Source organism: Rousettus aegyptiacus, unplaced genomic scaffold (assembly GCF_014176215.1).
Source record: "Rousettus aegyptiacus isolate mRouAeg1 unplaced genomic scaffold, mRouAeg1.p scaffold_m13_p_17, whole genome shotgun sequence".
Classification (NCBI taxonomy): domain Eukaryota; kingdom Metazoa; phylum Chordata; class Mammalia; order Chiroptera; family Pteropodidae; genus Rousettus; species Rousettus aegyptiacus.
The window spans coordinates 7576608-7599745 of NW_023416292.1; the positions used below are offsets into that span (position 1 = coordinate 7576608).

Consider the following 23138-nt stretch of genomic DNA (forward strand, 5'->3'; position numbering starts at 1 on the left):
ATTCTTTTTCTTTCTCTTCCCTTTTCAAATTGTGACCTGTAGGGTCTAGCAGGAACTGGGGAGGCCCCTGCCAGGGTCTCTGATGGGTTACACAGAGGTGAGCTTTGAGGCGAGCTTTGAGATTATTGATCACCTGAACTCTTAGCCGAGGGCACTTTTTCTCTTGAGGTTGTCTGGGGAAGAGAAGCGGGACTCAGGTATGGAGACTGGGTTGTATCTATGTCTTCTCTCTCTCTTTTTTTTGTCCCTTTCTAGATGGTAGCAATAGCTGAAAGCAGGGAACTTGGAAAGGCAAAGTGAAACTTTTCTCTGCGGCCTGGGAAGATTCATAGAAAAGTTAGTTTAGAAAAGATAGAATGTTTAGTAAGCTACAGGGCAAATGGCAAAACAGCCAGCAGGTGTCTGCAGTTGCCAAGTGTGCCTCCTATGAGAAAAATGGGTCAAAAAGGAGAACAGTTAAACTCGGAAGCTAAACTGGTAGTGGGAGGATTCCTTCAGAGAGGCCTGGGAAGGTGAGGAAGGAAGCCAACTAGAAGAGCTTTAAGCAGGGTTTGCTCTCAATGAATGCTTGAGCGAATGAATAAATGCCTTCAGACAGAAAGATTAGTAATATTGAAATTAGTAATATTTTCAATATTAGTAATATTGAAAACGATTGAAATAAAACCTTACCCCAGTTCAATATTAGGTCAGGCTCAGAAACTGCGCGGAGCAGCAGAATGAGCCTGTGCCACCAGGGGGCAGCAGAGCTCCACGTGGGAACCAACCCGGGATGGGCGGGAAGCCGCGGCCAGTTGGGAATCTGCAAACTCCAATTGCTAAGACGACTGGTGTTAGGCGCACCCCGGGGAGACTATCTTTCACCCAATTTTTTTTTTTTTTTTGGCATATAAATGTACAGTTCACACTAGACAAGGGAAGTAAAGAAGAGGTGTCCTCTGGAAAGTGAGGCACATCCATCGTGAACGGGTAGCGTTTTGCCTGTTAAAAGGCCTCAGTGCTTTAGCCCGAGGACCACTTCTGGTGGCAGTTGGAGTTTCAGGAACGCGGGCCCCGTTTTTTTTTTTTTCTTCCCGTGGTCCTGTGTAACTCAGATGCTGAGCCGCGGTGAGGCTGCGGGCGGGGCAGCCCAGGGAGAGGCAGGACGTGCTGTTACTTGCTGGGCTCGGAGACTCGGCCACGGCATCCTACTCCTGAAGGTCGTCCTGCGCAGCGGGGGGGCTGGCACGTGGGGGGGGGCGGTGAGCTGAGGCAGTGGGACCAGGGACTTTTCCTGGTGGGGTGCTGTGCTCCCACCCCAAGGAGAAGAGCGGGGCTCAAACAGGGGACTTGGACTCAGGGTCCTAACCCTCCTGTCACAGATTTAAATCCTGCTCTGCTTTGGCTGGAGAGCGTTTGGTGAGTTACCCCGTTTGTGAGTCAGTGACCTTATCAGTGCGATGGGAAGAATAATAGTACTTCCTCCCAGGACTGTTAGAAGAGTTGAGTGATTTTTGTACAGGTGACGTGGCTTGACACCTAAATGGTACAAAGCGTTAGCTGTTACTGTCATTGTTGTTATCTTTAGCCAAAAGCGTGTGACAGTTCTGGGGTGAGTTTAGGCCAGAACTGAGACCCTGGGTGTCCAGTCTGGTAGGTGGGCGCAGGAGCAGGGGATTCTGGGTAATGGCCATCCTCAGCCTCAGAAGAGGCTCACGTGCTGGTACCACGTCTTCTGATGAGGGGCCCAGGCAGTTGCTGCAGGTACAGGGGAGGACCAGGCCCCGAGGGGCAAGTGCTGGCGAGAGCCTGGCAGGTCAGCAGTGACCGAGGCTCCTCACTCAGGGTCGGGGGACTCTGGTTCCAGAGAGCACCCGAAATAATATGAATTGTAACAAGTAATCCTGACTGAGCACTTGCTCGGAGCCAGGTTTTACCTGTTACAACTCACGTCGTCCTCGCAGCAACCCCGGGAGGGCGGTGCTGCTGTGACTACCACTGCACAGATGGCCCCGCGGGGGCACGGAGAGGCCATCGGAACGCAGGTCGGGGTGCAGGGGGCGACAGGGCGAGCTCGCGCTGACTGGCGAGCCCGCGGAGTCACAGAGAAGATGCAGTGCGGCCCGGGGGACTCGAGGCCCGACCTGGCCAGACCGGGCCCCAGCCCTGTGGCAGCGACGCCAACGGCTCGCCCCGCCGGCTGCTCGGGCAGAGACCGCTGGAGACCACCGGCCTTGGTCTGGACGCCGGGACCGGCAGCGAGGGTCTGATCTGGGACGGGATTGCTGGGAGGAGGGGCGTGGTCTGTGACCACGGACTCTGCGCCCTGCCAATGGTATAAGCCGCTGACGCTAAAGTCCTTGACCCAAGTGCAGAGGTGGGAGCAGAGGTGACGCCCTCGGACGGTTGGCTCTGGGGAAGGCTTTCCATTTGCTGTTCCCAAACACACGTATTTTTAGTGCATGAAGGCAAAGAACCTTTGCTCTTTGAGAACTGTCATCTTTAATCATCGGAATGTCTTTAAAAGACTCTGCTATTCCTTTTTACACAATTTGCATAAAATGAGGTTTTAAAGTATAATATGTTTTAAAATGCACTTCGCAGATGAGTTAATTATTTTTTTTCCACTGGTGCCTTGACCGAAAAAGCCCATTGATGGCAGATTCCAGTGACGTCAGGGCTGGCACGCCCCTAGGTTAGGACTATCTGGAAGGAGCTGCCCAGCGTGCAGACGGGAGAGCAATCCCGCTTGTTAGGTGGGCTGAGGATGGCATGGCTTTTCTTCCTGCTGGAATGACAAGGGACAAATACCAAATGGCGTAAATAAAAGGGAGTTAACTGGACTGAAGATATAAATAGATCACGATAATGAGCTGACTCTAAAGAAAAACCAGTAACCACTTTTTTAGGTAAAAGCAAATAGAATGAAAAATTGGATTGTTCTCCTGTGTGTACTTGGGCAATTAAGGAATAGACATGTCTGTTACCCCGAATGAGAAGACACCCAGCGTCAAAAATGGAGCATTGAGGGGGGGAGGCCACCTGGGTGGGTTTGCACACGCAGTGACCTCCGAGGCCTCAGGTACAGCCTGGTCTTCGGGCGACCTGGGCTTGTGGTTGGCTTATGCTCAGGAGCCTGCAGGCCACATGCAGAGTTGCTTATTTGGAACTGGAGACATTCTGTGGCGTGAAGATTGTCTTCTGTCAGCACTGCTTTTGAAGCCACTGTCACATTCATCCAGAGGACTTACTCCCCCGCCCCTCCCCCACCCCCCCCCGAGTCCGACACCAACAAAGGCTGGTCTGCCTGTCTGTCTGGAATGGTTTTGGCCTCCTTGCGCCTTGGCCTCGCTGCTGATGGTGTGTACTCTTCCAGCCTCCATGGACCCATGGACACTAATTGTTTCCTCATTTGCTGACGGTCATTAAGTCAAAATGAATTTGCTTTAGGGAGCTGGAAAAGGGTGGAGAATTAACATGGAGGAACTCAGTATATAGCTAAGAAAATCTGCGAGTGAGGTGGGAAGGTAAGAGGGAGTCTGGGGCGGGGAGCGTAAGAGGGGGGTACTGGCTCCTAGCAGATGCTGAGCTTCCCCCCGCTGACCCTGGAGATAGGAGAGAGGAGAAATAGATGCCTCGCCTCACTAGCAGAGTGGACCACAGTCTGCACAACATCGTAAAGTCACCTCTTCTTTCCCTGATTGCAAAAATAATCAATTGTTAAAAACAAGCTAAAACTCTTATCATCCAAAGGTTACACTCACTGTTGCCAGCGTGGTGAACATCCTTCCAGCCTTTCATCAGTTATGCACGTTGAACAAAAATAGTCTTCATGGCTCCCTAATATTGAGGTGCACTCATGCATTTTTCCAGCCCCCCGCTGTTGGACATTTGGTTATTTCCTTTTTCCTCTCAATAAAATTGGGCACGTAGGTATCTCCACACTGAAGATTTAGCCGTCCACTGGCTCGCCGATGTAGACTTTTAGGGCCTGGTGGAGAGAGCGTGCACGGTCGCGGGAAGGATTCAGAGGGAAACTCCCCTCGGTTTGTGCCGTTGGGTCCTGTAGTGCAGCCGTAGTTGCACTCAGCTGTGGTCCGTACAGTCTGCAAATCCCTGACGTGCCCGTCTTCCTGCTCGAATGTCCCTCCCAGCCAGCACTTCCCCCATAGCTGACCTGGCAAACCCTCCAAAGCAGTTTCCGTTGCTTTTAACAACACAGATTGGTGTGGCCGGGTGAGTATTTTCCTTAGAAGAACCTTGGAAAACCAAAGGAAAAAGGAAAGTGCCATTAATTTGATCAATTTATGTTAAAAAAAAAAATTAAACCAAGGAGCTGTCCTTGGTGTGACTGAACAAGCAGATGGCAAAGGGGGTGGGGGGCTCCGTTTGTGCAGATTATCATAGTGCCGTGGAGCCAGACGGAATTTCTTAGTCTGGCTTCTTGCCGCAAGAGGACAGTGGAGAAAGGGGTGGAATAGATGGTAAAGATGGAGTAAAGACCCGCCCCTTGGCATGCGGATCGCTTGTCGCCTCCAAGGGCAGTGCCCGCCACTCCTGGCTGCGGTGGGACCCGCTGTCCCTCGATGTTAGGGGAGAGCGGAGGCCGAAGCACCCACAGGGTCCCTGCCCCCAGGAACGGGCCTTTCGTCTTCTCGTCCTGGGTCGGGCCCTCGTTGTCGGATGCTGAAGCAAGTCCATTGCCTCGGCCAGCTGGCGTCTGCAGAGTCAACCACGTCCCCTGTGCAGTTCGGGGCGACCGTCAGTCTAGTGCTGCCCATGGAAGATCCAGCAGACCTCCACGCCCCCCTTGTTTTTCTCTTTGTCTGGTGGTGTAAGGCTGAAATCGAATTCATTTCAAGTTTTATAGTACGCTTATGCATTTCAGAATCTGCGTGCTTTAAACTCTTGTGCATCCCTTAACAGCAGGCAGTGAGGTGAGACCGCGGAGCCAGGCTACTTGGGCAGAACTTTTAATTATTTTTTTGGCCTGTATTGTTCGCATGTATTAAATATATATGCAGTGGTTTGTCTGTGTCTATGAATAATCAAAACCTCCCTCTGTCACCTTTGGTGTCTAGCTCTGAACCGTCTTCTAATTCTGCCCCGTGGCTGGTCGTCCAGGACGGCAGGAGGTGCGAAACCGTCACATACTACCCGCCGGTTATCTAGTACTTTCCACATGCCAGGTGCCGCTCTTAGCGCATCACTTACTTCATTATATTTAACCATCACAACAGTTTTTTTCCCCGTTGAGTATGAGGAAACCAGGCCTCAGAGAGGGGAAGTCACTTGCTTGGGCTCACACAGCCGTGTGGTTCGTGCTAGAATCTGATTCCGATCTTGTCTGGCTCTGAAGTCGGTGTTCCTAGCTGGTACCCCGTGCCTACCACCTGCTGAGGAAGAGCCTCGTGCCACATACCGTCCCCGTTTGTGTCTTCTGCCTTGTTTCAAAGACAGCTTACACGGAGACGACACACCCACACCGAATTTCCCCCCCGTTCTGAGGCTCCGTCTCTCATTCTCCCTTTCTCTTGCCAGCCACGTGCCCCTTTCGACCCGGCCCTATTTTCGGCAGCCTTAGAAATGAGTGGACGATGGCCGAAGACGGGCGGGCTGAGACTGAACCCGGAGAGACCCCAGAGTCGCGGGGGAGTGTGCGGGAGGCTCTGCTTCCCTGGGTTTCTGCAGGGTTGTTGCTGGGGTGCAGGACCCCACCCCACTCTTACCCTGGGACAGAGTTTTCAGGCTCAGACATGACTTTTCCGCCCAAGAACATGGAGTGTTCCCAAGGCAGGCGCAACCAGCCCTATTTCAGTTGATCCAGTGGTCATGTTCGTGGGGAGTTTATTACAGCCATCGTCCCGGGGACTGTCTGAAAGCTGTAAGCATGGAGCAACCCAGTGACCGCTTTTGTTCCCCTGTAGATGCAGCCGCAGGAGGAGCACGGCCTGCTGAAGTCCAGCCTTCCCGTCCTCGCCTGGGGGCTGGGCCGCCTCTTCTGCAGCTGGTGCTTGGCGGAGCTGATGGTCCACCTCATGTACATGCACGCCATCTACAGCAGCGCCCCGCTCCTGGGGGCCGTCTCCTGCTGGACCTTAGGTAACTGTGGGGACTCTGCTCTCAGGAGAGCGAGCTTCGAGAGTTATCTTCCCAGTGAAGCTGGGCTGGGGGCAGGTGGGGATGCAGTCCCCTTGAGCAAACCCTCTTTTTTTTTTTAAACCTTGTTCCTCTTGTGGCCAAGCCATCGCGTGTGTGAGGTGGCTGACGCCGTGTGGTCTGGGAACCAAGCCGGGGTAGCAATCCCTTTTCATAATGGAATCTGACTACTTTGTAGCTGGGTCTGCCTCTTCCTGCTGTGGCCAGCACTGGTCCTGACAGGGGCGGGCAAGAGATGCCCAGGGCGGCCCCTGAGTCCCTGCGGAGTGGTAAGGCTCGCGGCCTGCGTTTCCCCGCAGCGTTCCTGCTGTTCTTGTGTGTGATGTGACGAGGATAAGAACACGAGCTGTACCGTCTGTCAGACGCAGGCTTGAGTCCCAGCTCCACCCACTGTTCCCGGCAACCTTTGGCGGCTTGCGGAACCTCTGTCCATTGCCGTTGGTCCCGAGAGCAGAATTTGGGGGTTGTTTTGAGGATTAATTGAAACGATGCAGGTGGAGGGCTTAATTTCTAAAGCGTCTGGTCGACAGACAAACGGCCTGTGCGTGTGCAGGGCCCTCCCGCAGCCCCCTTTTTCTTGTCGACCTGTTTCTTTACGTCTGCCAGTGGGCGGGGCGGAAGCCGTTCCTCAGCAGGACACAGTGCCCGGGAGGGACCCAGCCTGGAGAGACCGGGCCATGCCCCTTTCTGAACTAAATCTCGTCATTTCCTTGTTTGCTCTTTCAAGAACTCCCTATGGTAACTGAATTCAGCCCTGTGGTCTGACCTCCAGCCTGTCGTCCCAATGGGAGATATGTGATCCTCTGGCCAGATTGAGCCTCTCCCTGCCCACTGGACTCCTTATCTGTTTGGTGATTTATAGATTAAAAAAAACATATATCGATTGTCCTTGGTGTCATACATGCTTAATCAGAATGTTTTCAAGGAAGATGCCTTTTTGGATTGGAAAAATGCTAAGCTGTTTTAATGACAGTCTCTTCTTTCCGAACAAATCTTTTCCATAGTTGGGGTAACTAATATTCAAAGGTTTTAATGACGTGATTAGGCAAAACAGAATAGGGTTGAATGATGGTGCATGCTAAATTGAATCCCATTTGTACTACATCCAAATGAAGAGACTGTATCAGTGGGGGTTATTTTCGCTGCGAATAATGGAAAACTCAACTCTAAATGAGGCTTACACAGTAAGGAAAAGCTGGTACCTCGCGTCACTATTACCTCTAAGGTCAGTGCCAGGACACTAAACCCAGTGACTCAGAAAGGCCAGCGAGTACCCACTCACGCACCTGCGACCACTTACGGAGTAAGAATTAGCTAGGACCCGAGAAGCACCTGTCATTCCGTCACCTCCCCCCACCACCAGCACAAAGATGTCTATGATTTCCTTGTTCTAAACAAGACTACGTTTAGAGCAGTTCTAGGTTTACAGCAACATCGAGAGGCAGATACAGAGAATTCCCATACGCCCCCCGACCCCCTCCCGCCAGCACACACAGCTTCTCCCACCGTCAGCATCCCCACCGGGGTGGTGCATCTGCTTCAGCAGAGGAACCTGCACGGGCACATCGTCGTCACCTGAAGTCCGCAGTTTACATTGTGATTTACTTAGTCTGCGGGTTTGGACAGATGCAGAATGACATTTATCTGCCATTATAATGTGTAGAATAGTTTCATAGCCCTAAAAATCCTCCGTGCTTTGTCTCTCCATCCCTTCTTCCCCAGCCCGTGTCGATCACTGACCTTTTTACCATATCCATAGCTTGACGTTTTCTGGAGTGTCATAGATTTGGAACCTTAGTATGCGGCTTTTTCAGACTGACTCGTTTTACTGAGTAATATGCATTTTAAAGTTTCTCATGTCTCTTAATGGCTTGATAGCGCGTTTCTGTTCAGCGCTGAACAGTATTCCATGATCTGGGTCACCATGGTTTATTGATCCAGTCACCCATGGAAGAACATCTTAGTTGATTCTGAGTTTTGCAATTATGAATAAAGATGCTACGAGCATCTCTGTGCAGGTTTTCCAGTGAACATAAGTTTTAAGATCCTCTGAGTAAATACCAAGGATCGCAGTTTCTGGATTATATGTTAAGAGTATATTTATTTTTATAAGAAACTGCCAAACTGTTTTCCCAAAGTGGCTGTCTCATTTTTCATTTCCACCAGCAACGAACGCGGCTTCCTGTTGCTCCCCATCCTTGCTGGCACGTGGTGTTGTCAGTGTTTGGGATTTTTGCCATTCCAATAGGTATGTAGCGGTACCTCCTTGTTTTAGTTTGCAATTCCCTAGTGACATATGAGGTGGAGCATCTTTTCATATGCTTCTTTGCCATCTCTTTTTTCAGTAGTCGCCCTAGAGTTTGCAATACACCTTGATGACTCATCCGAGTTCACTTCTAGATAACGTACACCACGTCCTGGTAGTGATAATGTGTTCCTAATTCCTCCCTCCTGACTCTCGTATGATCGTTATTGTTTATTTCACTTACATATAAATCATCATCATCAGAGCATTGTTGCTTTTATTTTGAACAGACTGTTATCTGTTAGATCAATTAAAAAGAATAAGAACATTTTTTATTTTCCCTGTACTCATTCCTTCTATGCTGCTCTTCCTTTTTTAAAATTATTGATCCCAGTTTTTGACTTGTATTATTTTCCTTCTCTCTGAAGAACTTTTTAAAAACATTTATTTTAAGGCAAGTCTACTGGAAAGAAATTCCACCATTTTTGTCTGAGAAAGTCTTTATTTCTCATTCACTTCTGAAGGATCATTTCATAAGATATAGAATTCTACCTTTTTTAAAAAACACTATGAATATTTCGCCTTATTTTCTTTTTGCTTGCATGCTTTCTGAGGAGAAGCTACATGTCATTCTTCTCTTCGTGCCTCTATAGGTTAGCTCTTCCCCGCCTCCCCTCCACCCCCAGCTTCTTTTTCAGTATTTTTTCCTTTATCTTTGATTTTCTGCTCTGTTTTAAAATTAATTAATTAATTAATTAAATTGAAGAAATGATTTAAAATTTCCCCCATCTACCTCCCCCCTTCCCCCACTCCCCTACCCTCAGGTAACCACTAGTCCATTGTCCATGTCCATGAGTCTCAGTTTGATTGTCCTGTTCATTTGTTGCTTTTAGGTCTATATCCCATGTATAAGTGATATCATGTGACTTTCAACTTTTTCTGTCTGGCTTATTTCGCTTAGTAGGATTATTTCAAGGTCCATCCATATTGTTGCAAACGGCAGTATTTCATCTCTTCTTATGGCTGAGTAATATTCCATTGTATATATGTACCACAGCTTCTTTAGCCAATCATCTATCGTAGGACACTTCAGTTGCTTCCATGTCTGGCCACCGTGAATAATGCTGCTATGAACATTGGTGTTCAAATATCTTTTCGAATATGAGTTTTCAAGTCTTTGGGGTAAATACCCAATAGAGGGATTGCTGGATCATATGGTAGACCAATTCTTAGTTTTTTGAGGAACTTACGTACTGTTTTCCATAGTGGCTGTATCAATTTGCAGTCCCACCAACAGTGTACGAGGGTTCCTATTTCTCCACATCCTCTCCAACATTTGTTATTACTTGTCCTATTGATTATAGCTATTTTAACAGGTGTGAGATGGTATCTCATTGTGGTTTTGATTTGCATTTCCTAATAACTAGTGATGTTGAGCATCTTTTCATATGTTTGTAGGCCATTTGTATGTCCTCTAGGGAGAAGTGTTTGGTTAGGTCTTCTGCTCATTTTTTGATTGGATTGTTTTTGTTGTTGTTGTTGAGTCGTATGAGTTCTTCATATATTTTGGCTTTTAGTCCTTATCAGAGGCGTTGCTTGCAAATCTGTTTTTCCATTCAGATAGTTGTCTCTTTACCTTGTTGACGGTTTCTTTTGCTGAGCAGAAGCTTTTTAGCTTGATGTAGTCCCATTCATTTATTTTAGCTTTTACTTCTCTTGCTTTTGAGGTCAAATTCATAAAATCCTCTTTAAATCCAAGATCCTTGAGTTTAGTTCCTATGTTTCAGGTCTTATATTCAGGACCTTAATCCATTTTGAGTTAAAGACAACAGTCTAGTTTCATTTTTTTGCAAGTGACTTTCCAGTTTTCCCAGCACCATTTATTGAAGAGGTTTTCCTTTATCCACTGTATGTTTTTGTGTTTTTTTTTTTGTTGTTGTTGAAAATTATTTGCCCATATAAATATGGGTTTACTTCTGGACTCTCGATTCTGTTCCACTGGTCCATGTGTCTGTTTTGCTGCCAATAAAATGCCATTTTGATTACTGTCACTTTGTAGTATAATTTGAAGTTGGGAAAAGTGATGCTTCCAGTCTCATTTTTTTTTTTTTTTCCTCAGGATGGCTTTGGCAGTTTGGGGTTTTTTGTGCTTGCATACAAATCTGATGCTTTTTTGTTCCATTTCTTTAAAAAATGCCTATTGGATTGATTTTCTGCTGTTTGAATATGATATGCCTAGGTGTAGTTTTGGGGGCATTTATTCTGATTGGTGTTCTCTGAGCTTCCTGGGTCTTTGGTTTTGTTTCTGAAATTATTTTAGGGGAAATCCTTATCATTATTGCTTTAAACATTGCTTCCGCTTCTTTCTTTTTTTCTTATTCCAGTATTTGCATTACATATTCATTGTCAAGAATGGCTGGGGCTCATTTTCTTTGGGTAGACACCGTAGACAGCACCTGAGGATTTTCCCTTAGCAGCAAACAGTGTTGTACACGGATTTGTCAGATGTGGATGCCTATGAAACCAGAGCAAGATACAAAGGTGAGAGTATCTTAATTCTGCAAAAAGTTGTTATGCAGCCTGGGGACGGGCAGATAGAACCACTCAAATCAACAAGTCCCTAAAATTAGTAATCCGAGACCATGATCACTTCTAGCTTTTGAAGTTATACTTACCTCTCTAATAATCTCATTTCCTGTGCCGTTATCTTTAGATTCTCAGTCATTCTTCCTAGCCCAGAGTCGCTTGTGGTTAAAGTCTAAACTTGGGCTAATGTTCACAGGGGGAAAATTGGTTAAGGTAGGTTAACGTTTCTGATCCACTGTGCTATTTGATTTGTGTAAAATGAGACTTCATTTTTGGATATTTTTGGATAGCTATACCTTCTCTAAGAAATGAGTTGGCCTTCAGAAGCATGTATGATGAATTATTTCCTCCCAGCATTTCTTAATAGGATCTCGGGCTTACTCAGTATCATGGCAAATGACTTTTAAAAAATCAAGGCGCAGGAAGGATCTGATTATGCTAACATATCTCTTTCCTTTTCTGTAGATCTACAAACAAGACCATAAATGCCATTTGCTATTGTACTTATTATCCTCGATTCTGTCTCCAGCCACGTTAGTGTAAGCTCTGTTGCAGACTTTATGAACCATGCAATCTTAGGGGTGGAAACCAGAAATGTCATAGAGCACTCAGTTGAAGTCCCTCTTCTTGCATAATCCCTGGATACAGTTATAGTTCCAGGACTCTTTGCCAGGAGCATGGATTGGACTGATAAAGCCAGTGCCTGAACCCACCGTGACAGGAGAATAGGGGCTAGACTCGAAAGTCTAATGAGATTTGATAACCCAGGTCGCAAGTGCTGGAATGCCATCCTGAATCGTTGGAATGGAACTCTGCAGGAGGAGATTAGGTTTTAGAAGTAATACTAGGCCAGATGATAAATTTATTGCTAGAGTTACAGGACAGATGAAAAGTTATCAAGCTGGGACTACGTAGAAATAATAAATATGCAGAATTCCCCAGATTTCTGCCTGTAGGGGATTGGAGGGATTCCAAGGCTGATCAAGGAAAAAGACATGGGCACGAGGTGGCAGTGACCCACGCAGGCTTTGTTGGGTGATGATTAGATGGGTTTGCTTTTGGGGGAAGCCCCTCACTGTGTGAGTCCCTCTGGGGGCTCCATTGTGGGGGCATCCACTCAGAAGGGCAGGAGGCCAAGGGCACTCTCTGGGGAGAGTGGGATCAGAGAGAAGTGAGGTGCCTAGGCGATGTCACTTGAGGAGTCTCTGGGTCAGAGAGCTCTGAAGGGCCGTGGTACCTTGGGGTCTTTAGAGCCCTGAGGGTTGCCTTGTCTATGACTAGTAAAATGATGGGCATAGTTTCACAGGGCAGGCAAAGGGGGAGGCTTAGGGGGCAAAAGGTCTGCTAATTTGGGCTCAATTTAAAACAATTGAATGCATAAAAAATTGAGTTTGGCTTTTGATTCAGTGGATGTTAGCCCGGTGTGAAGAAATGCACTTAGGGGCCGACATACTGAGGTTGGCTCATTTACGTGACACTGACTCCTCTCTAGGTGGTGCCTATCAGTGCGTCTGTCAGACAGATCTAGGTTAGGAGACAGACCGAAAGGAGGTCGGTCACAGCCTTCTCTGGGTCAGGGAACCTGGGTGGGAGGTGTGGCCTCATGGCAAAGTGGGATTTCAGACAGACACTGACAGGTAAGGAACTGCGCTCCTCTCATTCACAAAGGAAACGATTGACCGGAATGAACTGATTTGGTTTAGGTGACCAGGACGTATAGATGAACGAGGCAAGTCCAGCTTCTGTCCTTGCAGAATGCATGGTCTAAAGAGTTGCCTCGAAAAAAAAACCCAAAATACAAAAGCTATCACAGTGCAGGGTGACAGGTCCTGTGACGGTGGAGTCCAGGGTGCTGCGGGCGTGTAGAGGAGGAGGACCTAGCTCGGTCTAGGGGAGTGTGGAAAGGCTCCTCAGGGGAAGTAATGTCTAAGAAGGGGCCCGAAGGTTGATTAGGATGAAACAGATGCTAGGTGGAAGAGGGAATGAGGGTTGGGGGAAGAAAGGTGCTCTAAGCAGAGGAACCAGCCTAGGTGAAAAAGATGAGAGGTGAGAGATCTAAGGGCATATTTGGGGAAATGAAAGAAGCTCAACATGATTAGAAGCTCCTGGGGAGGGGGGGGGGAGAGAGAGAGAGCACGCGAGAGAGAATGCAGACACACACACACGTGTGTGTGTGTGTGTGTGTGTGTGTGTGTGTGTGTGTGTGTGAAGCTAGATTGAAGTAAGAAAAGACAGACGGGGTGATGGAGGCCTGAACCGGGGTAATTAGTGTTTCAAGATTTACGTTAATGGACAAAAAAGGCAAATCTGGGACAGGGAGATGTGGAGTTGACTGATTTTACTGGATGGTGGGCTGAGGGTGTGAGAGGGAGAGGGTGGAGTCGGGGGTGAAGGCTGGGATCTTCCCGGTCCCTGCTGGGTGAGGCATCATCAGCCTTGTAATCCACACTTCCTGAGCCTCTCTGCTCAGACATCTCGTAACTAGGCGTCTTCTCGACACTCCTGTGACCAGCCGGTGATTGAGAGCGACCCTCGTCAACTTCTCTTGAGCCTCTGCGCTGCATGAATGCAAGTGCTGGTTCCTGAGACTGAACTAGCCGTTGCCTGCGTCAGCCTCTCCCTCCTGCATATGAGGAGGGCTCCCGAAGATGAGTCCAGGATGCTCAGTTTCTCTGCACTTGATAATGGGCGTGGACTTTTCAGTTAAGTCCAGTGCTTCTGAATTCTGGCGTTGCTGACTGGGGTGACTGGGTACAGTATGGGCATCCTCCTTTTTTGCTCTTTGACTTCTCTTTTCAAAAATTCCCAGGTAAGTATCCTAAATGATGTCAGGTGCTCTGAAAGGTTGCAAAGAATGACCCATAGTCTATGACTATGCGATGTTTCAGAAGAGACAAGCAGATGGATAATCTGTTGACACTTATTTTTCTGTGATCTTGCTGTCTGCCCACATCTCCACTTCTTATATTTCTGTGATCTTAAGGGTGACATAGTTAATGTTTTAATTTCTATGGTAGGTCACCAGCATGGAGCCAGTTTGGGAAACGTCTTTGTTAAGTGCTTTGATTAATACCCATTAATGACTGGCAGACGTAAAAATTGTGACCTCCGTGTGACCGTCTCTCTTTCATCATCGTTTGCCTGGCTCAGAACGAGTGCTCTGTTCAACGAGTGAACAAAGGGGTTCTTTTGTTGACTCTTCTGTTGTCAGCCATATGTTTCTTTGTTTTTTTTAGTTGCTGTCTTCTGTAGGGCATTAACAATGCAGCGAAATCGTGTATGGTGATGGTTCAACGCTGAAAGAGGGTTTTCGTATTCATGTGGTTGTTGCTGAATACAAACAAAAATTCCTGTGTGTGCGTGTGTGTGTGTGTGTGTGTGTGTGTGCGCGCATTGATTACAAAAATAAAAACCCTGCCAATCTAAGAGCACCATCTAAGGGGAGGAGGCGACTGAAGACACTCTTACCTTAGAACAGAAGTGTCCTTGAGGCACCCCAAGGACTCCGTTGTTGATGATCTGTGACGTGTTGATATGGGCAGCAATGTATGCATGGGTCAAAAGTTGTGTTGTGTTTTGAGTTGATGTAGAGTATAGCGGGTGTTTTGGGAAAAGCGAACCAAACAGAGATATATTGAGAAGTAGAGTGACCAACCGATCTGGTTTGCTGGGGACTGTCCTGGGTTTGGCACTGCCGGTCTTAGGTCTTATTGTTGGGAACTCCACAGTCCCGGGTGAAGTGGGATGATTCGTCCTCTTATTTGAGAATTCAGAATCGAGTGTGTAGCAGATGTAAGTGGTGCTTTTGCAGGATCAAGTAAAGCTGATGAGAGGCATCCACGACAGGCCCATGGAGGAGGCACCTCGTTGTTTCACAGGGTCCGGGCTCCTACGGTGAGAGTTATAAAACGGAGATAGTGTGGGAGGGTCCTCTGAGCGCCAGGAACACTGGGCCAGCTTCTCCCGTGGCCCAGGTATTTCTTTGGAGATGAGACATCGGGGGGACTTTGAACTCCAGAATTTTAAAGCCGAACTAAACCTCACTCACAGGTTGTCTAGCACTGTCATTGTATAGACTAGGACATGGAGGCTCGGAAAAGCTCGGTGTCCTTTCCGAGGTAGTAGCTGGTCGGTGGCCAAGCTTAGGTGGGAGTCGAGGGTGTTGATTTCCATGCCCTGGTTCTCTCTGTTGCTTTCACTCCCTCTCATTTGGCTCTGGTGCATCACTGTGTGTATGACACCGTCTCAGCGACTGTCACCAGTCAGGGCCTGTGCTGGCTTCTTGCATGAAATGCATGAAATGAAAACCATTGATATCTCTCCCTCAGGGAGGGCGGGGGGTGGGGAGAGGGAGAGAGAGAGGCAGAGGGAGAGGGAGAGGGAGAGGGGGAGAGAGAGAGAGAGAGAGAGAGAGAGAGAGAGAGAGAGAGAGAGAGAGAGAGAGAGAGATGCATAGGGGACGGTAAGGAATAAGGACCAGGAGGCGGGCCGTAATCACGTCTTACAAGTTCAGTGTTGATTTTTAGAGAGCTGCAGCTTGTTGTCGAATGGCCTGAGAATCTAAGAATTGTAAATGAGGACTCCCGGGGAGTTAAATAGGAAATCGGAAGCCGGCCGCACCCCCGCAGGCTGGAAGCTCAGTAATTGTTTTCTCAGAGGTGCAGGTCCTCCTGTCTTTGCCAAAAAGGACAGTGCTCACTTTTCTGATAATTTTTCTCTGCATCCTCCTGATGCCCAACTGTTACCCAAATGAGTTTTTAATAACGGTCACATGCTCACCAGTGAGCACGCTAGCAGTGTGGAGAGTGGAAAATAAAACCCCAGGCGCCCTCCACCTTCCCACTTACCTTTTGTTTCTGTCCAGATTATTTACAAGGATTTTCTCATTGCTCTGTTTTCCTTATTACCTACTCTTTAAGCTCAGTGTATTCTGAATTTTCCCTTATGTGATGAGATATTCTTTCAGGTTCTATTCTTTTAGAGTACGATTTTACTAGTTTTGTGGTGTGCCTCCCTACGTCTTTACTGTTATTTAGTCAACTAATTCTCTGTTGCTGATCATTGTTTAAAATTTTGCCCTGTTATGACTAGTGTTTCAGCGAACATATTTGCATGAGCTTTTTTAAATTCATCCCTGATGATTTCTTGGGGGTGATTTCCTAGGTCAAAGGCTTTGCTGCTCATTGCCATTTTTCATTCCCAGTGTCTTCAGTGTTTAAGAGCAGGCATAGAAGACGTATTTATTTATTTTTTTTGCACGAATTTCTGTTTAGAAGGCATATATCCCCCCCCCCCTTTCCTGAGTCTCTTTCCCTGCTCTCCACCTTGCAATGCTTTCGAGCATCCCTCTGCTAGAGGAGGGTGGTGTTTTCCTTTGAGTTCTGCAGAAAGCAGCTGTCAGGCTGCCATCTGAGCAGTGAGCTGTGGGAGAGCAGGGTGGGCCCCGGGGGCGAGGCTGTCAGGGTATGGAGTGCCCCTCCCAGCGTTTGTGAGCTGAGCCCTGCTGAGAGTCAGCCACTGCCTCCGGAGAGCCTGGCTGGGCTCCGGAGCTTGATTTGCCCGAACGTTGAGGCTGTGAACTTACCACTTAGGAATATGGGTTTTAAGATGGGACAAGTCTTTCTCCCTCCCACAGGATGAATTGTGTTCCGAGTTTTTCAAATATCTCTCACCAGATTATGGAATCATTGTGTATTCATAACCGACTCGAATCACTGTGTATTAGGAATAGTGAGGCGTCTGATTGATTGGAACATCGGGATTCTGGGGTATAAAACCTGCCATAGAATGGTGTGGCTTTGTTGAAAACCAGCACATTTCCGTAGCAGAGTGGTGGCTTTACATTATACCTTGAATAGAACCGACTGATCCTCTGTGACAAAACACCATGAGGTTTGGTCCCTGCTCACCTACCCCTGCTTATCTCAAAGCAGCTGCCCTCTGCCCTCTGCCCTCTGCCCTCCGCTCTCTGCCCTCCGCTCTCTGCCCTCCACCACACTGGCTTCCTGTTCTGCAGACACAGCAAGCGGGGTCCCACCGGAGGGTGTTTTAGCAGCTGTCCCTTCAGGTGGCAATGCTCTTCCCCTTCATCATTGTATGACTTCTTGTCATCTCGACTTAAATGTCTTTTTCTAAGAGACCCAAACAGAACCAGCCACCCAGCACTTTACATCACCCTGTTTTATCCTCTGCGCAGGGCTAGTCACCGTCTGAACATTTTCTTGTTTGTCTCTTACCACTGAATACATGTTCCATGGAAGTCGGAACTTTATTTACGCTGGTCCCCAGTGCCTGGAAGAGTGCGCAGCTAATCGCTGACACTCCATAAATTTTTGTCGTATATGAATGATGCAGTCAGTTAGACAGAGATCCTTTATGTTCACTGTTAAGTGCAGGTGTGTCCTCGAGAGACTCAGTTGGGGTCCAGAGATGTGAATTTTAGTCTTAACCCTGTATTCACTAATTCTCTGACCTTGGAAAAACCACTCACCATCTCTGCGTCTCATTTTCCTTATCTGTAAAATGAGAATCATAGTATTCACCCAAAGAACCCCAAAGGGTGCTTGAGAGGAGTAGCTGCGATTTGGATGTACAAGCTCTTTGTAAACTTCTAATCGATCATTCAACTAATGGCAATTGGCATTTCCTGTTAATTGGAAGTACATCGAACTGCCCTGGGCTGCCTCCAAAATTTTGGAAATAAGGAAAATACAGCCCATTATTAGGAGCAGATGATTATGTCCGTGCATGATGGCTCAGAGACGTGGGTCTTGGCCAGCAGCTGACTGGTGATAGCTTCCCTGGAGGCTTCAGTCATACTCATGGAAAGATTCTGCCTGCCAGAAGGGGAGGTGTTTTGGTCAGAGCTAGATGGGGAAACATCCAAAAGGCAATGAGATGATCCCATTCAAGCAGAGCCTGGGGAGGGACACTGTGTCCCAGAGATTTGCTTTGTCATGTCCAGTGGCAGAATGTCCTTGTTGTGGGGCCGACGCCTCCGTCTCTCAGAGCTGGATGCCATCGAACGTTTGTGTTCTCTGGCCAGTGCTCCGGCCCTGATTTCTTCCTCACTGAGCAACTCTCTCTGAGTAATTTGATTTCCTGTGTGGCTGACCCAGAGAGAAAATGGGCTCTTACTAGAGGCCCGAGTTTCCTTAGAGGGGGCAGTGCTCATTCTAAATTGGAAAACTGGCATACTGGTGTTAGAGATCAGTCTCCGTGAGCTGGTCAATGGGCATCTGGCTCCAGACACAGCTCTGCCCTCGGTTTCGATGGAGGGGGTGGGGAGTGGGAGTGGGAGATCAGCCTGGCTGGGCGACTTTGGCAGCGTACAGCTGCCTTGTCCAGGAGCTCCCGCTCGGTATCACGGCTTCCCACGTGCCATGTTATGGTTTGATTTGATGCTCTACCTGGCTGAAGATTCCTTTTTTTCATTTTCATTCCCCCACCCCCGCCCCTTTGACAGTCATCAGCTTGTTTTCTGTATCTGTGGGTCTATTTCTTTTTGTTGTTGCTGTTGTTTATTTATTTATTCATTTTTTAAAAGATTCCACAAATAAGTGAACTCATACACTACTCATCTTTCTCTGTCTGACTTATGTCGCTTAGCATAATACCTTGTAGGTCCATCCATGTTGTCGTAAATGGCAAGATTTCATTCTTTTTCATTGCTGAATAATATATCCTTTTATATATATATATATAATGGAATTCCATTTATATATAAATTTAATAATATACATATATATATACACACCACATTTTCTTTATCTATTCATCTATTGATGGACATTAGGATGCTTCCATATCTTGGCTATTGTAAATAATGCTGCAACGAACATAGGGGTGCATATACCTTTTTGAATTAGTGTTTTTGTTTTCTTTGGATAAATATCCAGAAGTGGGGTTGCTGGGTCATATGGTAGTTTTCACCAACACCGTTTAAGGGTTCCTTTTTCTCCACCTCCTCACCAGGACTTGTTATTTGTTGATTTATCAATGATAGCCATTCTGACAGGCATAAGGCGATATCTCACCGTGGTTTTAATTTGCATTTCCCTGATGATTACTGATGTTGAGCATCTTTTCATATTTCTCCTGGCCATCTGTATGTCCTCTTGGGAGAAATGTCTGTTCATGTCCTCTGCCAAATTCAATTGAATTGTGTGTGTGTGTGTGTGTGTGTGTGTGTGTGTGTGTGTTAAGTTGTATGACTTCATTATATATTTTGGATATTAACCGTTAGTGGATGTATCTGGCAAATATCTTCTTCCATCTAGTGGGCTATCTTTTTCATTTTAATGGCTTCCTTTGCTGTGCAAAACCTTTTCAGTTTGATGTAGTCTCATTTGTTTATTTTTTCCTTTGCTTCCCTTGCTTGAGGAGATGTATCCAGAAAGATAATGCTACGTGTGACGGCAAAGACTTTCCTGCCTCTGTTTTCTTTCTAAGATGTTTTATGGTTTTGGGGTCTTACATTTAAGTCTTTAAGTCGTTTTGAGGTTTTTTTTTTCTGTATATGATGTAAAGAAATGGTCCAATTTCATTTTTTTTACATGTATCTGCTCAGTTTTGCCAATACCACTTATTGAGGAGACTGTCTTTACCCCGCTGTATATCCGTGCCTCCGCTGTTGTAAATTAATTGAACATGTAAGTCAGGATTTATTTCTGGACTCTCTATTCCATCCCATTGATCTGTGTGTCTGTTTTTTATGATAGTGCTATACTGTTTTGATTATAGTAGCTTTGTAGTATAGTTTGATATAAGGGCACATGATACCTCCAACTTTGTTTTTTATTCTCAAGATTGCTGTGGATATTTGGGGTCTTTTGTGGTTTCATACACAGTTTCGGATTAGTTACTTTAATTATGAGAAGAATGCCACTGGTATTTCAATAGGGATTATGTTGAATCTGTGGTATTAAGGACATTTTAATAATATTAATTTTTCTAATCCATGAGCAAGCTATATCCTTCCATTTATTTGTATCTTGTTTAATTTCTTTCTTCAGTGTCTTTTTAAGAGTACAGGTCTTTCACCTCTGAGATTAAATTTATTCCTAAGTATTTTTCACTTTTCAATGTAATCATAAATGGGATTGTTTTCTTTCTTATAGTTCATTATTAGTGTATAGAAATACAACAAATTTCTGTATTTGATTCAGTATCTTGCAATTTAAGTTATTTATTAGATCTAATAGTTTTTTTGTATGTGGAGTCTTTAGGATTTTCTATACATAGTATCATGTCATCATGAGTTTCACTTCTTTTTCAATTTGGATGTCTTTTATTCCTTTGTCTTGTTTGATTGCTGTGGCTAGGACGTCCTATACTATGTTGAATGGAAGTGGGTATAGTGGGCATCCTTGTCTTGTTCCTGATCTTAGAGGAAAGACTTTTAGCTTTTTACTGCTGAGTGTGATGTTAGCTGTGGGTTCATCACATATGGCCTTTATTATGTCGAAATGTTCTCTCTATACCCACTTTGCTGAGAGTTTTTATCAAAAGATGTTGAATTTTGTCAGATGCTTCTTCTGCATCTATCGGGATGGTCAGATGGTTTTTATCTTTTATTTTGTTAATGTGATGTATTGCATTGATTGATTTACAGATGTTCAACCATCCTTGAATCCCCAGACTGAATCCTACTTGGTTATGGTGTATAATACTCTTAATGTACTGTTGAATTGGTTTTTCTAACGTTTTGTTGAGAATTTTTGCATTGGCCAGAAATTCTTGACTGTAATAATTGATTTAGAGTGTGTGTGGCTGTTAATATCAGTTTAGGAGAGACATACTAGAAATGGCCAGAAGGTGGCAGTAGAAGCTAGGTAGTCATTTGAGAAATTCAAATTTGACAAAATGTTATTAGCCCAGTACTCAGCCTGTCGAGGTGGGAGTGGGTGGTGTTGTTGCTTCCGGGCCAGAGAGAGGTGGTCTGTTCTTATCCAGTCTTCACGCGGTCCCTGCGTCTTACCACTTTAAGGTCTTCTCATGAAATTCTCTTGCAAACTTAAAAAATTTCTTTCTTTACTCTAGTTTTCAGATTTTATGTAGAACATGTTTTTATATATAGGCTGTAGATGAGCTCATCATTGGATTTTAGCAGTGAGTATTGACCAGCCCCTTAATTTCTACATAAAGTGGGCTTGACCTCTTGTTCCCTGGACTGAGCAGAGCCCAGTGCTCTCCTGAAACTTCAGTCGTGGCCTCCTTTGTCTCTCTTCTCTTGCTTTTGTGGAATTGATTATGTTTAGGGATCATCTGCTGTGCTCTAGTTATCACGTGGTGCCTGGCTCTTTTATTTGATTTGTACACACGCACATCCACACACACGTGTACACACGCACAAACAAACATCTGTTCGGATAAAGCATTTATGTGTGTCGGAGGATTTTAGTACAGTCTTGGAAGAGAGCCACACAACCTGAAGTCGACAGTTCGAGCTCCCTGGTTCTTTCGCCACGCCCAAAACTTGGCTCTGGTCTCTGCCGTACTGCTCTGTCCTTTTCTCTGCTCCATCTTTTTTCTGCCCTTCATCTCTCAGCAACAGAAACCATCCCACTTTCTACAGACCGATCTTTCTGAAACACAAAGCAAATTATCTCCCTTTTTTTTTTTTTTTTTTTTGCTTGGTTTCTTAGGTCTTTCATTCCTGCAATGCTCCCTGCAGCCCCCTGCCTCCGACGGGGCCACTCCCCTCCTCACGCCATTGCTTGAGGTTTCTTTTATCTCCCTAAATCCTCCTTCAAAACAGCTCACTTTGGGACCAGTTCCCCCGAACCCTCAGATTTAGCTGATGCCTTCCTCCACCCCCCACCGCAATAATGAATATTTTCGATTAAGAGAGAGAAGTTGAGTGTCTTAGTCCTGAATTGTCTTCACCTCTGCAACACTGGTCACGTTAGGAGAGTTTAGACGGCTCAGTCATTGCAAAGTTTTATTTAAGTGTGAACCGTCCTGAAATCAAATTGCGATCAATGAGAAAATGAAGGTCGCTTGATTCAAATCAATTCAATAAAGTTTTATTAAGCCTCCAGAGGACATCACTAGCCATGCGTTCGTTTTCCAGACTTTCATGTGGCACATGTTGGGTGCCAGATACGCTGTCGGGGCCAGAGGTCGGGCGATGACGTGGAGAGGTGCAGGGTGATCGCACTGACAATTTTGGAATTCAGGAGAAATATCGGTGTTAGTGATGGTATTCGGGGTTCATAGCGAATGGTGGCTATTAAAGCTGTTGGAGCCGGGACCAGAGAGGAGAATGAGAGGAAGATCCACCTGGATGGCCGGGTCCTGGGTCACTTCCTGCTTTTGAGACATTTCACTTCCTGTGAAAGGGAAGGGGTCAGAGTGCAATGTCCCTATTCTTAAAGATTAAAAGAAATCATTTTATATCTTTTATAATCGCTACATTTTAAATCATTTTCACATACCTCCAGTACTGTCACAATAGGAGAGGGAACATATTGCAATTATTCTACAGATTAAATAAATATACAGATGAAATTTATAAACATAGCCCAGTTACTCTGGCTTTTTTCCCCCCTGAAATGCTGGTAGATTTGAGAGTTACCTGAGGATCTTTGAGCTTTGAGGGGAGTTTGGTAATTGGCAGTGACTTTAGTTTTTTTTCTGATACCACTCTTTGCCTTGCAGAATAGAGTGATGTTAAATTTTGCTAAGAGTCGTTTGTAGCACGACTTTTTGTGGAGGTGTTTATTTTAGCACAAAAGCTTGGGCTTTGCTTTCCTAACGGAGAGTGTTAGACTGGGCCAGGGAGATGGTTGATCTTCCCTCGGGATCAAGCTAGCAGAGTATTGTTTCTTCAAGATTAAGTTGTGGTTGTCAAAATTATACTTGTGTTTAGCTAATAAAATTAAAGGTCAATCCTGTGGCACAGATTTTTTTTTTTTTAATTCCCTGCTTGTTCTCTTTTTGAATAACTCAGCAATGAATGTCAGAATGAGTTTGGGACGTTCCTTTTGAAGATCTGTCATATAACCAACAGCCTGAGCAAGAGAGTTGTCTCTTTTCTCTTTTATACGTGAAAATCAGAAAATAGGAGTGAATAGCAACAGAAAGGTAACCTCACTTTCCCCAAGAAAATCACTATTTACACTTTGTATATTTTTATACGTGGGTCAAGGGAGTACAATGTGGATAT

General features: G+C 45.9%; 1 protein-coding gene across 8 annotated transcripts in view; it reads left to right on the forward strand.

Moving 5' to 3' along the window:
- HHAT (hedgehog acyltransferase) overlaps positions 1–23138 on the forward strand; it is a 210297-nt gene that overhangs the window by 49625 nt on the left and 137534 nt on the right. For all 8 annotated transcript variants that reach the window (XM_036234472.1, XM_036234478.1, XM_036234477.1 and 5 more), the window contains one exon: positions 5907–6081. In XM_036234472.1, the coding sequence (XP_036090365.1) occupies positions 5907–6081 (175 nt within the window). The remainder of the gene's footprint in view (positions 1–5906; positions 6082–23138) is intronic.